Genomic DNA, 17,439 nt, shown 5'->3' with positions numbered 1-17,439 from the left:
AGGCTTTTTCTGTCTAAACTTGAACAGTGCTGAAGATCTCCACATTCTCTGTTTGACCTCTTCTTTTCTTCTCACCCTCTGTATTCTCTTTGAGAGACCTCATCTAATATCCACCTCTGTTTGAGTGACTGCTGACTCTTAAACTTTTTTTTTTTTTGACTCTTAAACTTTTTGAGCCACTTTTTCAAACTAATTTTCTACCCCATCACCTGGATACCTCCACAGATACTTCAGCATCAAAAACTAAAATATGCCTTAGGTGCGCCTGGCAGGCTTATTAGTAGAGTATGAGACTCTTGATCTCAGGGTTGTGGATTTGAGCCCCAGGTTGGGTGTAGAGGTTACTTAAAAATAAAATCTTTGAATTAAAAAAAACTCACTAAAATATGCCTCTTCTTCAGCCCCCAAATTGCTTTTTCTCCTCTATTCTCTGGCTGTCTCCATGACTGGAAGGCAGTCCGTCTAATCAACCACACCAGATTTGGGATCATGCAGATCTCCTACCTGTTCCTTGCCCTGAATATTTGTGGTCCTCTTATTTCTTTCTCCGAAATCTCTTTGACACATGCCTTATTCCCCATTTTTCTTCCAGTTTGTTGTAGTAACCTACTGATGGATCCTCTAGGTCCCAGCACTTAGCTCACTGTGTAGCCAATAGCATAGGTATTTAGTGAGCAGTTACGGTTTCCAATTCTCATCTATAAAATCCTTGGGAGACTTACCTGTGTTCTCTTTACATTTTGACAATCTCCACCCCCCTTCACTAACTAGTGAAGTGCCTGACACAGGGTGGATGGGAAATGTTCATTGTAGGTGGGTAGATGGATAGATGGATTGGATATTTAACTGAACATGTGGGCACAGGCTTCCAAAAGTCAGGAATGAATGTTCCCAATTTCCCAGCAGATTTCTTCCCCTTGGTGTGTGTTCTCCTCATCTTTGCTATTGGCTACTTTAGGACCAAAAGAAGAAACAGTGAATGATTTCTGGAGGATGATCTGGGAACAAAACACAGCCACCATTGTCATGGTGACCAATCTGAAGGAGAGAAAGGAGGTGAGTGAAGAAATTAGGTAGGTAGGCATGACCAGCAGAGGAACTCCTGTGTTTGAGCCTGGGCTGTCCATCCTTTGTGGCTCCTGTGCCAGTCATTCGTTCATCCAGGCAGAACCCAAGCCAGTGTGCTTACCAGACTTTCCTAGGGCCTGGAAACCTCAGATGAACCTCAGAGTTGTGCCTAGGTCACATTTCCTGTGTCTGTGAGTCAGACAACTCACCCTGGTTTCAAAGCAACCTGGGAGAAAGACTTGGGCCATTTTGCAAGGAAAAGCCACAGAGGATCTTTTTTTTCCCCTGGCCTCTCCAATCCCTCATTCTCCTGGTTTCCTCTACCTCCTCTGAGTTAGCAGTGGGAGCTATATAAACTGAGACCCTGTGGAGTACAATGGAATCTGAGGCCCTTGCCTGATCCTTGTGCAAGCAGCTTTCTGACTAGTCCTTTTCTTTTTGTGGCTGGGGCTGCCAAGTCCATGCCTGGCCAGCCCTATCACTGTGTCACAGCCAGAATGAGTCCTGAGCCCTGGATCAAGCCCCAGAGAGGAACTCCCATTCATGACTGTCTTTTCCCAGATCAAGTTACCTTGATCCCCACCCTGGGGTATTGGATATGTTAATCAGCAGCACTGCAGTGCTTCGGAGGGACAGCACTAGGGCTAGGCTATAGGTTCGTTTCCTCTGACCTGACCTCTGATTCTTGGAAGCTATTTAAGGCCCAGGCATCAGAGAAGGCATCACTCCACCCTGGTAACCCACTCATAGGTTGCTGGTTCCAGGAGTTCAGACAGTCCTGTCCCTAGATCATTACTGGGGATATTGTAGAAGAGCACCTTACGTAGGTAAAGTAACTTCCAGTTTGCCATAAACTGAGGAAACAGGTGGGAAAGAATGAGAAGTATAGGGCTGGGGCTATGTAAAAGTCAAGACATACTGCTACCAATATGGAAGCTGAGAAACTTGAAAAAAGAACAGTTAAATAAGTCCGCAGCTGACCAAAGTGAGAGAAGAGGCCTTCTCTGGGGGCTTTCTGGAGACTTCTGTCTGGGCTTTTGTGGTCCTTTCCTTCATGTCCTTCACATACGCTGAGGGCGGGAGGTCTGAGGTCATCAGGGGATGCATGTCTGTTCCTTTCCAGTGTAAGTGTGCCCAGTACTGGCCAGACCAAGGCTGCTGGACCTATGGGAATATCCGTGTGTCAGTAGAGGATGTGACTGTCCTGGTGGACTACACAGTGCGGAAGTTCTGCATTCAGCAGGTACTGTCTCCTACCTCATTTCTCTGCTCTTGTTTAGGATCTGTTGACACTAAGAGGGTGGAATAGACTGGGTCATCCCCCAGTTTAGGGTGGTCGGGAGTCTCACTGAGTGTGAGGTATGTTTAGACTCTGAAACCAGAGATCTGAACTCCCAGGGAACTTTATCAAAGTTTAAGAAGGAGCATTTTCATGACTAAGAGAAAAAATTTTTATTGAGATAGAATTTGATCATCATAGGTATAAACCAAGTGCATCAGGAAGTGGTATAATCTTCTGGGTACTTGGCTTACCTCTTCTTACCTCAAAGGCTCCTGACATTAAGGATGTGGTGGCTCCTGCTCTTGGTCCTCTAGAGTGACTCTGGAGGCTTGAGCAAAGGTTGCCTTCAGGTGAGGGGCTATGTGGTACTATGAAAAGAGGGCTTACCAAGAGTCAGGAGACCTGTATTTTAGTTCTGACCTTGCCATGAGTTAGTTCTGAGGCCTTGACAGGGTCACTTAACTTCTCTGAACTTCACATTTCACCTCTGTCAGCTGAGAATAATTGTAACAGCCCTGTGTTACCTCATGGAGTTCCTGGGAAGAAGTCCTCTCTCCATGGTTAACACTTCCTTGGATACACTCTCACTTCTCCATTGTCACTGACTACCACAGCTGGCCCGGGCCCCAGCCCCAAAGCCTCCCCTTCCCTCCCCTGGCACTGCCCTACCCCAGGTTATCAGGGCCAACACACAGGATCTCCTCACATCCACAGGTGGGCGACGTGACCAACAGGAAGCCACAGCGCCTCATCACTCAGTTCCACTTTACCAGCTGGCCAGACTTTGGGGTGCCTTTCACCCCTATCGGCATGCTCAAGTTCCTCAAGAAGGTGAAAGCCTGTAACCCTCAGTTTGCAGGGGCCATCGTAGTCCACTGCAGGTCAGTGTGGCTGACCCTTGGCTCCCCGCTTATACCATATTCTGTTCCTATGGTCAGAGCAAGGGAAAGCACAAGGGCCCTGGCTGAGGACAGGACACTAACAAAGAGCAGCTAAGCTGTTAGGGTCCCAGGGCAGCAGCCAAAGAGACTAAGTTTTGGTGCTGGGTATAGAGCATTTGAGGAAAGAGGGAAGGGCAGTCTTCCAAGATTGGGGGTGGGGAAACCACTGCTGTGAAGCCAGAAAGCTAGAGTGAGTGCTGCTTTGTGTGCTTGGAGCCTTCACACCTTTCTAAGTGCATGGTCCTGGTCCTGATAACTAAAGATATGGAGTCCAGGGTATGGTGGGGCTGTTGGCTCTATGAGTGTTCCAGCTATTCCCCATTCAGAATTAGAATTTGGTGGCCTGAAGAAAGAGCCCTGGCTTCTGCTGCCCCCTCCCTGTATGCTCTCACAAGGCATGCTGGCCATCCCAGTAACACCCCTGCTCTCTGGCTACAGTGCGGGTGTAGGGCGTACAGGTACCTTTGTTGTCATTGATGCCATGCTGGACATGATGCATACAGAGCGGAAAGTGGACGTGTATGGCTTTGTGAGCCGGATCCGGGCACAGCGCTGCCAGATGGTGCAAACAGATGTGAGTGATTTGTGGGTAAGGTGAGGGTGGGGACATTCCAAGATCAAAACATCATAGCCGTATGGATTACTCAGCCTCCTAGGTTACTGTAAATGATCATCATGCAGTGTGATGAAGGACTCTTAAGAATTGTGTTAAAGAGACATAGAGCACAGGGGAGGTTACACCTACTGGAGTTGGGAGGCAGGTGTCATTTGCACTAGACTCTAAGGACACGAAACAGGTCCTGAGAGAAGCACACGTGCAGGCAGCTGAGAAAACCAGTGCCCACGAAGGTGTGACTCAGCTCAACCATATCCAAGAGCAGCAGTAGGATCAGCTCTGTGGTTGAGGCATGGGGTACAAAGGGCGCAGCACCGGAGGCTGGCACAGGTTTTGTGTGTCACCAGATTTAGACAACCCCTTCAGACTATACTGTCAGAATGAGCAGGAATTGGATTTGTCCTTATCTTCAGGCTTCTGCCCTAGGAGGCTGCCAGAGTAGGACCCTCCCTCCCAAGTTAAGCACCCCCAGAGGACTCATGCATTATAGTCCTGCCTCACTAAACTGGCACAACAAGGGTGAATAATTTTATACTTGTTAAGGGCAAAGGAGAAGTGAACTGGAGTGAATTGAGGGTAAGGGGAAATCTGGCACCACAGAGACCATGTAGTGTGTAACTGGGAACTCGGGCATCGTGGCATTTCAGATGCAGTATGTCTTCATATACCAAGCCCTTCTGGAGCATTATCTCTATGGAGATACAGAACTAGAGGTGACCTCTTTAGAAACACATCTGCAGAAAATTTACAACAAAATCCCAGGGACCAGCAACAATGGATTAGAGGAAGAGTTTAAGGTGAGTTGGAGCTGAACTCCCTCTTCCAGACTGAAGAATCCACGTGCTTTGGGGAATATGGGATGCTTGGCTCTCAGAGATTTAGCAACAAATGGGGAATCCCCTTGTGCATGGTTTTAAGAGGTGAGTTTCTGGCCCTTTACTCGTAACCTCGTCATTTTCAACCCATCCTGCATGTTAGAATTGCTTGGGTGATTCTGAGGCACCCAACCCACCCTGCACACTCCCCCCCCACACACACACACACACGCACATACACAGGTGATTATAATCTACAGCAACCTAAACTTTTTCTATAAGGACCAGACAGTATATATTTTAGGATTGCAGGCTGTTTGGTCTCTGTTGCAACTGCTTAAAACTTTTAAAGAGCAACCATAGATGCTACATAAACCAATTGAGCATGGCTGTGTTTCCATAAAAGTCTGTTTATAGGCAGCAAGCCAAATTTGGCCCGTGGTTGCTGACCTCTGCTGTTGCCATTAGACAGTGGTTCTCAGCACACCTAAGGAACATGTCACACCTCTGTCAATAAAGTGTTCTCCAAAGAGATTCTGGGCAGCAGTGGGAAAGATCAAATCCCTTAAAGCAGTTCTTCTCAAACTATAATATGCACAGGAATAACCACAGAATCTTGTTAAGATGCAGGTTCTGATTTGGCAAGGGGAAACACTTAGGGCCTGAGATTCTGCATTACTAACATAACAAGACTATTGCTGGTTTATGGACTACACTTTAAGTAGCAAGGATCAGAAAGGAGCCTCAGAATCAGGAGAAGGGAGCATATGCATTTGAAAATAAGATTTTCTAAAGAGTCCAAGCTAGCCTTTGGGGTAGAACAGCAGGGAGAGAAGAAAGGCAGACACACTCCTTCCTATGAAGCTAGGATCCTTGCTCCAGGATCATATAATTCCAGTCCCGGGGAATCCCAGAAGGGTCCACAGGAGCCCACAAGGCAGTGTTCCCCAAACACTCTTGGCTTGTTCATTGAGCTTATGACAGAAGAAATAGTGTTCCAGCAAGAACATGTGGAAGTGGAGGTCAGGGCCCCAGTGAGGAACAGTATGCAATCAGAGTAGCCTGAAGATCCATGTCTGACAGGCATAATCTTGCCAAGTTACAGGGATCAGTAATGTTTCCCCTCTCCTTCCCGATTCAGAAGTTAACATCAATCAAAATCCAGAATGACAAGATGCGGACTGGAAACCTTCCAGCCAACATGAAGAAGAACCGGGTTTTACAGATCATTCCATGTAAGAGCCCTCCCCCCTCTCCAAAGCCTTAGTATTCCCTCCTTCCACTTCTGAGGTTACTAATTCATTATCGACTTGGAGACCAGAATTAGGGCACTGCCTTTTTTTTGCTCTTAGTTCTTTAGTGGCTTCTGGAAATGAGAAAAGCATGAAGGCCAAGAGGTTTCTCTCTCTCGGGCTGGGAACAGGCATGTTATTGCAGCTGGGATTATACCTACCCAGGGCCTGGCGAGAAAGGAAAGATTTAGAGAGGACAGATGATGTTGGGGAGCCACAGCTTCTGTCCTTCCTGCAGATGAATTCAACAGAGTGATCATTCCAGTTAAGAGGGGTGAGGAGAACACGGACTACGTGAATGCATCCTTCATTGACGTAAGTGATGGCTGTGTCCCCAGGACTGCCCCTGCTCCATGAGATTTGGCTGGGCCTTGCAGTGCCAGTGGGTGGGAGTATTGTGTTTGAGTCCGTCGTCAAATACAGAACCTTACCCAGCCTGCACATTAGGTCTGTCAGGCCCTAGAAAACAGAATGTGATGTGGAATACAGAGGGCACACACCAGAGTAATAACTTGAGGGGAAATTTCATAGCACAGACCATGGCCAAGGGCTGAAAGCCTCTGGCCTTTCCCATTCTTGTTTTCTTCATCCCAGCCCCAGTCCCCTTTTCCCCCACCCTTGTAGAAGGAGACCAGCATGTCAGACAGGGTTTGGTCCTTGACCAAAGGGGAGGTCTGCCTGGGTTGAGTTTGCCTCCAAGCAGCCCCATCCCATCCTAGTGGTCTGTCTTCTTCGCTAGCCCCTCCCTGATTAAAACACCTTACTCCTACCATTGACCTGGCTTGTACAGGGCTACCGACAGAAGGACTCCTACATCGCCAGCCAGGGCCCTCTTCTCCACACCATTGAGGACTTCTGGCGAATGATCTGGGAGTGGAAATCCTGCTCTATCGTAATGCTGACAGAACTGGAGGAGCGAGGACAGGTGAGCTCAGTCAGGTCCTGGGCTGTGGGAAACAGCACAGGAAAAGGTGAGGGGCTAAGAAGAAATGTTTAGCTTAAACTGTCCAAAGAGCCATATTCAAGCAGTTGACCTGAGCAGTCAGAAGTTTCTCTCAGGACTGGAAGAGCAATGCGGTCTGAGCTGCCAGACAGTTCCTGCCTCTTCTCTCCTAAAGATGGTTTTCCCAGTGCCTAGCTTTATGCACACCTCCTCCTCCCACCTCCCAGGCAGGGCAGAGCTAGTGAAACGAGGGATGCAGAGCCAGACCAAGGCTCTAATGTGGAACTCCTGAGTGTCCCTAAGAAGAGGGTGCCTTGTAGGCCAGAAAAATGAACTGTGGGAAGATGAGTGGCCTCTTTGCAGACTACAGAAAAGAAGACAGAAGAACTTGAGAAATAACTTAGATGTTTCTTCTGTTAAAATTCAATAGCAAGGAAATCTTTTAAAGAAAAAAAAAAAAGAATTGTCTGAGAATTCAGAATGTAAGGAACCCTAGAGGCCCTCTTGGGTCAGCCCCACTCAGTGTGGGGTATCTCCTAACCTGTTCCTGAGTCACAACTATACAGCCTCTGCTGAGCACTTTCCATGTCAGGGGTCTCTCTTTCTCTGCCTACCTTCTTGCCCCCACCTCTCACTGTACTGCTGGGTGGCTTAGTCTGTGTTTACACAGTGTTTATGATCCTAAAAACTGTTGTGGCTGCACAGTGCAGTAAATGGGAGCTTCGTTATACCTGGCATGTGACTTCAGAATTGAGGACCCTGGAGAAGCCAGCAAGGGCCTGATAAAAGTCTTTCTGAGCCATAGTGAAGATTTTGAATTTTATAGAGCAGTGTAAGAGCCCTTAACAATATCAAATTTGTGTTTTTTTGAAAGTCCCTCTGGCTTAGTGAAGAGGACAAATTCGGAATGAGCAACCACAAGCAGAGAGGAGGCTGTGGCAGTACTGATGATGGCCTGGACTCAGCAGGGATGGTGACAAGGGGTCTGTCCCAAAAGATAGTGAAGAGGTAGCATGAAGAATTAAGGGTGGCGCCCACTGATAATTCACTGAATTTACAACCATTTAAAAATAAAAATCACTAAGTGTATTTTATATTATTTGTTATTATAAAAACTACACCTTTCCCATTCTGTACTTGTATAGTTTATTTTTTTTTAATTTTTTTTTTAATTTTTATTTATTTATGATAGTCACAGAGACAGAGAGAGAGAGAGAGAGAGAGAGGCAGAGACACAGGCAGAGGGAGAAGCAGGCTCCATGCACCGGGAGCCTGATGTGGGATTCGATCCGGGGTCTCCAGGATCGCGCCCTGGGCCAAAGGCAGGCGCCAAACCGCTGCGCCACCCAGGGATCCTACTTGTATAGTTTAACTTTGATATGGCTTTTTTTTTTTTTTTAAGATTTAATTTATTTATTCATGAGAGACACAGAGAGAGGCAGAGACACAGGCAGAGGGAGAAGCAGAGTCCATGCAGGGAGCCTGATGCAAGACTTGATCCAGGGACTCCAGGATCAAACCCTGGGCCAAAGGCAGGCACTAAACTGCTGAGCCACCCAGGCGTCCTTTGACATGGCTTTAAACATATTTGCACACCCTGATGTTCTTTATGTCAAGATTTTTTTCAATTTTAATCATTTAACTCACTAGCTATTCTTTCCAATTTCCATCATGTCCCTACATCAACAGACATACTTCTTAAGTCTTCACTCACCATTAATAACAATCCCGATGAGATGAGAGGTTTGGGGCACAGTTTCTGGCTCTGCAATAAGGCAGCCAACTACTGTGTTATCAAGAGCTAGGTGCATGTCTCCCAGCCCTCTCTAATAAGCCAGAATGGAAGGTGCAGATAAACCATGAACCTGCATGAGATTATCCCCACACTCCCTGCCTCCAGGTCTATGATGGGCAGGCCCATGCTGCAGGCAGAAGTACTGGGGCAGCAAGCAAAAGTATCTCTCAGTCCACTGCCCTGCAATAAAATGTGGCCCAGTGAATATCTCAGACTTTGTCCTTCAGCTTATCAGGCTCTTCATCCTCGAAGAAAACCTAGTGAGAATAAAGGGTGGAAATGGGAGAAAGGGCCACATACACACAGTCTCCTGCCACTGACCAAGCCTGCAGTCCCCTCTACCCACCACTGTGCCTTATGCCTCTCTGCATGGCCAGTGAGACAGGCGGCAGTTCTTGCCCTCAGAAGCTTCTGAAATGAATCAGAACAGGATATTAATGACATTCTTTATAAGGCCTCACTGCCCCTGACAGAATTTCACTTCCTGTTCCATCCTCCATCCATCTTGTCAAGTGTCGCCTCCAGAGATACTAACACAGTAAGCCTAAATGATACAGTGAAAGGTGTTTATACGTATACAACTGTGACACCACCACTCCCCACACCTGGTTTTAAATTCCCAAGGAAAAAAGTCTTTTTAAAAATTTTTTAGAGATTTATTTATTTATTCATGAGAGACACAGAGAAGACAGAGATATAGGCAGAGGGAGAAGCAGGCTCCTCGCTGGGAGCCCAGTGTGGGACTTGATCCCAGAACTCTGGGATCACACCCTGAGCCGGAGGCAGACACTCAACCGCTGAGCCACCCAGGTGTCCCCCAAGGAAAAAGTCTTAATCCCAAATTGTAAATTTTATATATATTAAAATCCCAAAAGGAATTAAAACTTAAAATCCTCTTTTCTCCCTGTTTTTTGTTTTTGTTTTTGTTTTTTTCCAACTCCATCTTAACTATGAGGGATCCACCAACATGCTTGGTAAGGCTTGCATTCCCTTAGTAGTTTAGGTTGGACTATTCATCCGAGCAGTACCAGCAGTTTCTGCATGGGGTCAGCCCAACCCGAGGTTGTGTTCCACTTATCCAAGAGTCAGTAGAACGAGATTGCATTAGACACCTGCCACGAAGCTGTGTGTCCCCATCACTTTTGTCAGCTTCATACCATGCAAGAAACTAGGTGCTATTTAGGAGGAGGAGGAGGTTAAAAGCAGTTGGAGAAAATACACAAATGCTTCTACTGTAGCTTTCAGGATATTATTATCTAGAGTCCATAACCTGAAAACAAATCTGAGATTAGGGCAGCCCAGGTGGCTCAGTGGTTTAGCGCCACCTTCAGCCCAGGGCCTGATGCTGGAGACCCGGGATCAAGTCCCACGTCACGCTCCTTGCATGGAGCCTGCTTCTCCCTCTGCCTGTGTCTCTGTCTCTCTCTCTGTGTCTCTCATGAATGAATAAATAAAATCTTAAGAAAAAAAAAATCTGAGATTAAAGCCCTTTTCCCGAAAATTCTGCTACTGGACTTGAGTACTTATTCCCATCTCCCATCCTCAACTACTGATGATTTTGGCTTACTGCCTCTTGCTGGCCTCTATGCCTACCTCTGGAAGCCATAAGTATCCATGAGGGTGATCCATTGGTCCTACCATTGGTCTTTGGCCTCTCAGCTCCCCCAGCCACCCACTCAAATCACAGCAATGACAAATTACCCATATCATATCTGTGCTGCCTTTGGGATCTCAACGCCAGGCACCCCACATCCTGCCCAGCTTAATATCTGCTGAGAGCACGCCCCCTCTCACTACTTCCCTCTTATTACAGTAAGTTTTTATTTATTTATTTTTTTAAGATTTATTTATTCATTTATGAGAGACACAGAGAGAGAGAGAGAGGCAGAGACATAGGCAGAGGGAGAAGCAGGCTCCATGCAGAGAGCCCGACGCAGGTCTCGATCCCAGGTCTCCAGGATCACACCCTGGTTTGAAGGCGACACTAAACCACTGAGCCACCCAGGCTGCCCCTACATTAAGTTTTTATCTTCCATCACATCTCTAGAGCTGTGACCACGGCCCAAGGGCACAGAGCACCTAGCTCCGGGGCTCCCAAACAGGCCAGATTCGGCCACTTGCCACTTGCCACAGTCCAAAGGCAGAGAGATGAGTGGAGATAAAACAGGAATTCATTTCAGTGAGGCCAGCATGGGGAAGATACTGGGTTAGTGTCTCAAAGATTGTGTCCAAAGTGCTGAAGACATTTCTAGGTTCACATAAGGGAGCTGTGAGACAAAGGTCAGTGGATGCATGCAGGTGGCAGAAAGGTCAGGTTGATCACTGTCTTGGGGTCAGTCATCTGCAGAGGTCAGGACAGTCATTATTGCTTGAGGGATAATGTCAGTTTCCATCCCTAGATGCTTTCCTGTCAGGTCTTTTGCCTGAGTTAAGAGAGAAACTGGAAATAAAAACTTAATCAGAAAGTACAGACTGAGGGCAGCCAGGGTGGCTCAGCGGTTTAGCGCTGCCTTCGGCCCAGGTTGTAATCCTGGGGACCCGGGATCGGGTCCCATGTCGGGCTCCCTGTGTGGGGCCTGCTTCTCCCTCTGCCTGTGTCTCTGCCTCTCTCTCTCAATCCTCTCTGTGTGTTCTCATGGGTAAATAAATAAAATCTTAAAAAAAAAAAAAAAAGAAAGAAAGAAAGAAAGTACAGACTGAGATCAAAATGGAGGTAGTTGAAGTCCTCTTTCAGAGCCATGGACTCCTCCACCTTCTCAGCCCCCAACTCCCCTCATGTTCTCACTTTCTTCCTTATTCCCTTTAGAGTTTTTATGACATGTCATTATTATAATCCCTCCCTTGCTAACATCCATTATTCCCTCCTGGTCTTTTACTTTCTTGGCACTTTATCTCACAGCCTGGCCCATTCTTCTCTAAGAAATCAGATGAGAATGCACTCACCTTCCCTCCTGCAAGCAACCAGCCTCCTCAGATCTGTACCCATTCTTTCACCTCTCCTATTGCGGTGGGAAAAGGTTCCTTCACCCCTCCATCCACGTGTCCAGTGTGCCTGCATGCTCCCCTCCTGCCGCCTCCGGCATGTTACTGCAGTCCTCCTTCACCTCCATCAGCAGTTCCCTCTCTGCTGCATTACTCTAACCAGCCTGTGCCTTGTTGCATTTCCTGTCTTTACAAAACAAAAATCTCTCTCGTGTCCCATGGTTTCTTCCTTCTATATCCTATTTTTCTGCACCCCCTTCCTTCCTAGCACAACACCTTTGAAGAATTGGCTTCCTCCTTTTGGTTCTCTCCTCATCCTGTTCCTTCTGAGAATACTCCCATCAGCATCACTGATGACTGCCTTGTTGCCATTCCTCCTCCTCTCGTCTTTCTGACCCTTTACAGCAGCATCTGAAATACTCAACGCCTCCCTCCTCCTCAAAACACTTTCTTCCTTTGAATTCCATGATGTCAACCCCTCACTGGCCTGGCAGCAACTTTCGTTTCCTTTGTGACCACCTCCTCCTTTTTGTGTCCTCTAATTGTTGAAGTTGACTTAGGCCTTAACCCTTTGTTGTTTGTTTTAACACACTATCCCTTGAGGGCTTCATATAGTCCTGTGGGTTGAAATGCTATCTGTATGCCAGAGGTCCCCAAATCTGTGTCTCTAATGCAGCCTCTGCTTCCCAGTTGTGGACTGGTGTATCCATGTGCCCACTGGATATCTTCGCACGACTGATAAGGATCTCAGACTCCACCTGGCCCAGATGAAACATGATTTTCCTCCTTCCCCCATACTAGTCCACCCTGCTCTTACCATCTCAGTAAGTGGTCCCACCTTCCGCCCAGTAGTTTACCTTCATTACTGCCCTTTCCTCACTTCCCACATTATCCTCTCTTCCCACATCAGTGAGATCTAACATACACTGAGCATGTCCACTTCTCTCCAGTGCAGCAACAGACCCCTCCTTGAAACCATCATGCACTCACCTGCACCACTGAAGTAGCCTGACAGCCATCTATCCGATTCCACTCCCACCCACTTTTAGTCACTTCTTCGCATGGCAGCCAGAGATCATTTTGAAAATAGAATTCTGGGGCAGCCCAGGTGGCTCAGCGATTTAGCACCACCTTCAGCCCGGGGCGTGATCCTGGAGACCTGGGATCAAGTCCCATGTCCGGCTCCCTTCCTGGGACGCCTGGGTGGTACAGTGGTTGAGCATCTGCCTTTGGCTCAAGGCATGATCGCGGAGTCCCGGGATCGAGTTCCACATCAGACTTCCTGCATGGAGCCTGCTTCTCCCTCTGCCTATGTCTCTGCCTCTCTCTGTGTCTCTTATGAATAAATAAATTCTTTTTTTAAAAAAATAGAATTCTAACTATAGTCACTCCTTAAAATCTTCTCTGAGCTTCCTGAGGTCCTGAGGGAAAATACCCAGCATACAAAATTTAAGAGCCTTTCATGTTGACATCTAGTCCCAAGACTTGAATTGGGCCCTCTTTCCTTATTGTGTCACTTGCTTAATTTAAATCTCCTTTCCATTTTCCCTCATTCCCTTTTGCCATCTAGCTGCTAAGTGGGGCATGGCTTCTGATGGGTCACAGCCTACTACTCGTTGACAGGAGGGTCCCGTATTTGTCACTGCTTTGTGTTCTGCACAGGCCTGGTCTCCAACTCTGTGCTCTCATGTGAGTCTCCCCACTCAGCAAGATCCCCAGGCCTCTGTAGCCGTGGGCATCAGTAGGTACAGCCACTGCTGGTCCCTGCTTCGGATTCCCAGGCCCACGTTCTGCCTCCTGAGGAAGGGGGTTCCTCTCCTTTGACCCAGAGGAGGATCACCCCAATAGGTCTCTCTCTAAACTGAAGCTGCTCTTGTTGAGTATTCCAAAACCTCCCTCAAAACTTTGCCTTCCAGCAGCTTAACTCAGCCTCCTGAACTAGTGCTGCTTCAGGGTCCACTCTCTCTACCATTATCCTCCCCACAAATGTGAGAGGCGCCTCTGGACTGCTGTTGCCCTCACATGGTACCTTTTTCCTCTTAAGTAGCTGGCTTTGTTTTTTTTTGTTTGTTTGTTTTTGTTTGTTTTTTTAATCTTTTCTTTTTTATTTTTTTATTTTCTTTATGAGTCACACACACACAGAGAGAGAGAGAGGCAGAGACACAGGCAGAGGGAGAAGCAGGCTCCATGCACCGGAAGCCCGACGTGGGATTCGATCCCGGGTCTCCAGGATCATGCCCTGGGCCAAAGGCAGGCGCTAAACCGCTGCACCACCCAGGGGATCCCCTGGCTTTGTTTTTAAGTCCAGCCTGCTTCCTCTGTTTGCGTTGTGCCCACTGGGAGAGCTAAATTAAATAAACCCTGTACTTTCTCCTGGCTGAGGAGAATGAGTTGCTGCCATTTGTCCAATATCTGTAATTGTTTTTTGTGGCTTCTCTTTACATCATCCCTTAAATCCTAACCCCAGAAGTTTACCAGGGTTGTCTCCTCTTGGCACACCTTACTTGCTTACCTATAGAACTGAAACTCACTTTGTGGCCTTGATCTAACCCCTTGGTCAGTCCCAACCACATATAATCACTTTGAGAAATTGTACCCCTTAGACCAGCCACAGTAGACTCCCCATTTGCTTTTACTGTGGACTGACTGCCTGTCCACAGCTCTAGTTCCCTAGCTCTGTATCTATGGTGGCCCTCTTCCAGTCTGCCCTTTTTGTCATACCCCACTGCCAAAATTAAGGTCTCAAGCCATAAAGTGTGGGACCACACTTTTTCTAGTCATAGTGTGATTCTGGGTCATACACCCCGTTTCTCTCAAGCCCATTTAAATCTTAGCACTTGTAACAGTTTTAAAGCCCCAGTTGTTAGTCCTGGCTGGTAAACTGTGTGAGGGCAGATTTGGGAAGAAAATGGAGTAGCAAAATTTATTCCTCCCACCAGTGACCTGAAAACCAACATAATCTCTGTTTAAGAGCCTTAATTAGAATTTTTTTTAAGGCATTCTGGTTGAGGAGAGGGCCCAGAGCCCCAACCCCCATAGCATCTCCAGGGCTCTGAGTGGGTACATGTAGAAAAGCACTGGTCTGTGACATTTCCCTGATCTACCACTTTGATAATTCTGTGGTTTAAAATGAGCTCAGCATCATTTATAAAGGAGAAAATGAATTATCACACATAGGAAAAGCGAAAAGAGTCACTAAAATGGACTTTTAGTAATGATTTTATTTGGACTAAGAGATTGTTATTTTTATTTTTCTACTCTTCATAATTTTCCTAATGAATATAAAGTATGTTTATGGTTGAAGATTTTAAAAGTGCCAATAGTGGAAATCTAAGATCTTCTCCCAAATGCTCTAAAGAAATGGACAGTCGGCTATATTGTTTTATTTACGTATTTATAGCCTGACTTGTTCTGCAAACATTGAACAGATTCATTTAGCAGTTACTGAGAGCCTACCACACACGCAGGCAGTGTGCAGGGTGCTAGAGAGATAAAGATGAAAAGAGGCAGCCCCTGCCCACAAAGAGCTGTAGAAGAAACTGAGCCAGGTGCCAGCAAAGACAAGCTGTAAACTCTCCTATTCACTTGCAAGGACAGAAATGCAGGTGCCATTGCAAATTGAAAAATCAAGAGGAGGGATCCCTGGGTGGCGCAGCGGTTTGGCGCCTGCCTTTGGTCCAGGGCGTGATCCTGGAGACCCGGGATCGAATCCCATGTCGGGCTCTCGGTGCATGGAGCCTGCTTCTCCCTCTGCCTATGTCCCTGCCTCTCTCTCTCTCTGTGACTGTCATAAATAAATAAAAATGTTTAAAAAAAAAAAAAAAAAAGAAAAATCAAGAGGAAGGAAAGGAGGGATGGGTGGATGCTGTGCCCTGGGCTCTACTGAAGCACCATGGCTGGATGGTACTTTCAGTGGGGCTCTGTTTTTCTGGGTTAGCAGTCTGACATATGTAAGCTCCTATAAGAGGTGGAAACACCCCGAGGGAGCAAAGGAGAGGGGAAAAGAAATTGGAGCAAAAACATTCATTCCTCTTCCTCCACCCTATTAAGTGTTGAATGCAGCTGAAATGATGGTCAGAGCTCTTCAGAGATCTGTCACGTGTTGCAAATTAAACTGTAAATAAGTAAACCAAAAGGCTAAGTGATTATGTCCAGTAAGGGAATTAAGGTTTTTTTTTTACATATTTATTTATTTATTCATGACAGACACAGAGAGAGAGAGAGGCAGGCAGACACACAGGCAGAGGGAGAAGCGGGCTCCATGCAGGAAGCCGACGTGGGACTCGATCCTGGGTCTCCAGGATCAGGCCCTGGGGCGAAGGCGGCGCTAAACCGCTGAGCCACCCGGGCTACCCCGGGAATTAAGTTTTTAAATATACGATTGACTCTTGAACAACACAGGGGTTAGGTAGGCACTGACTCCCAGCCCCTTCTTTCTACCTTGTGTAGTCGAAAACTTGCATATATCACAGGGATGAAAGCTGCAGCATAGGGAATCTAGTCAGTGGTCTGGTAATAGTGTTCTTTGGTGACAGATGGTAGCTACACTGGTATATAGATTTTCCAAATTACTATATTGTATACCTGAAACATATGTAGCATGTGTCAACTATACTTCAATTAAAAAAAATCCATATATAACTTTTGACTTATCAAAAACATAATTAATAGCCTACTGCTGACCTGAGGACTGATCAGTGACATTAATAGCATATATTTTGTATGTTTTATCTATTATATACTGTATTCTTTTTTTTTTTTTTAAGATTTTATTTATTTATTCATGATAGTCACAGAGAGAGAGAGAGAGACAGAGACACAGGCAGAGGGAGAAGCAGGCTCCATGCACCGGGAGCCCGATGTGGGATTCGATCCCGGGTCTCCAGGATCGCGCCCTGGGCCAAAGGCAGGCGCCAAACCGCTGCGCCACCCAGGGATCCCTATATACTGTATTCTTACCATAAAGCAAACTAGAGAAAAGAAAATATTAAAAAAATCATAAGGGGAACACCTGGATGGCCCAGCGGTTGAGCGTCTACCTTTGGCTTAGGGTGGGATCCCGGGGCCCTGGGATTGAGGTCTACATCGGGCTCCCTACAGGGAGCCTGCTTCTCCCTCTGCTTGTGTCTCTGTCTCTCTCTCTGTGCCTCTTATGAATAAATAAAATCCTAAAAAAAAAGAAAGAAAGTCATAAGGAAGAGAAAATTGGTACTTTATATTACTGTACTGTGTTTATCCAGAAGAATCCATGTATAAGTGGGCCCATGCAGTCCAACCCTGTGTTGTTCAAGGGTCAGCTGTAGGTGTCCTAGTGAGGATCAGAAGTTAATTAGAGTGATATTAAGTAACGTAATGACACTCTGAGTTTTTGACACTTTGGAGATGAAGGATGTTCTATAAGAGGTGGTAATTGGAAGACAGGAGCAGGCAGCTCAAAGGACAGCCATGCTTCTATTCATGGTATTCCAAGCACCTCACATCTCCCGTTTGTCCCTCCAGGAAAAGTGTGCCCAGTACTGGCCCTCCGATGGAGTGGTGTCCTATGGAGACATCACAGTGGAGCTGAAGAAAGAGGAGGAATGTGAGAGCTACACTGTCAGAGACCTCCTGGTCACCAACACCAGGGTAAGGTGGCTGGGGGGTGCAGCTCCTCCCGCAGGGAAAAGCCAGGGTGCCCTGCCTCTCTGATCCCACTTCTTCCAAAG

The 17,439-nt window shown here is 46.8% G+C and overlaps 1 protein-coding gene across 6 annotated transcripts in view; it reads left to right on the top strand.

Annotated features, from left to right (window-relative positions):
- Nucleotides 1-17,439, top strand: part of PTPRA (protein tyrosine phosphatase receptor type A) — a 171,157-nt gene that overhangs the window by 146,282 nt on the left and 7,436 nt on the right. For 5 of the 6 annotated variants that reach the window (XM_025469497.3, XM_025469495.3, XM_025469496.3 and 2 more), the window contains 9 exons: nt 959-1,056; nt 2,192-2,311; nt 3,065-3,231; nt 3,730-3,865; nt 4,555-4,704; nt 5,864-5,957; nt 6,253-6,329; nt 6,805-6,939; nt 17,234-17,359. In XM_025469497.3, coding sequence (XP_025325282.1) covers nt 959-1,056; nt 2,192-2,311; nt 3,065-3,231; nt 3,730-3,865; nt 4,555-4,704; nt 5,864-5,957; nt 6,253-6,329; nt 6,805-6,939; nt 17,234-17,359 — 1,103 coding nt within the window. Of the gene's footprint in view, nt 1-958; nt 1,057-2,191; nt 2,312-3,064; nt 3,232-3,729; nt 3,866-4,554; nt 4,705-5,863; nt 5,958-6,252; nt 6,330-6,804; nt 6,940-7,831; nt 17,360-17,439 lie in introns of those variants that run through there. The other variant, XM_025469498.3, reaches the window with a different exon arrangement.

Source organism: Canis lupus, chromosome 24 (assembly GCF_003254725.2).
Source record: "Canis lupus dingo isolate Sandy chromosome 24, ASM325472v2, whole genome shotgun sequence".
Taxonomy (NCBI): domain Eukaryota; kingdom Metazoa; phylum Chordata; class Mammalia; order Carnivora; family Canidae; genus Canis; species Canis lupus.
The sequence above is the reverse complement of the archived record's forward strand: the minus strand, read 5'-3'. Positions and strand labels throughout refer to the sequence as shown.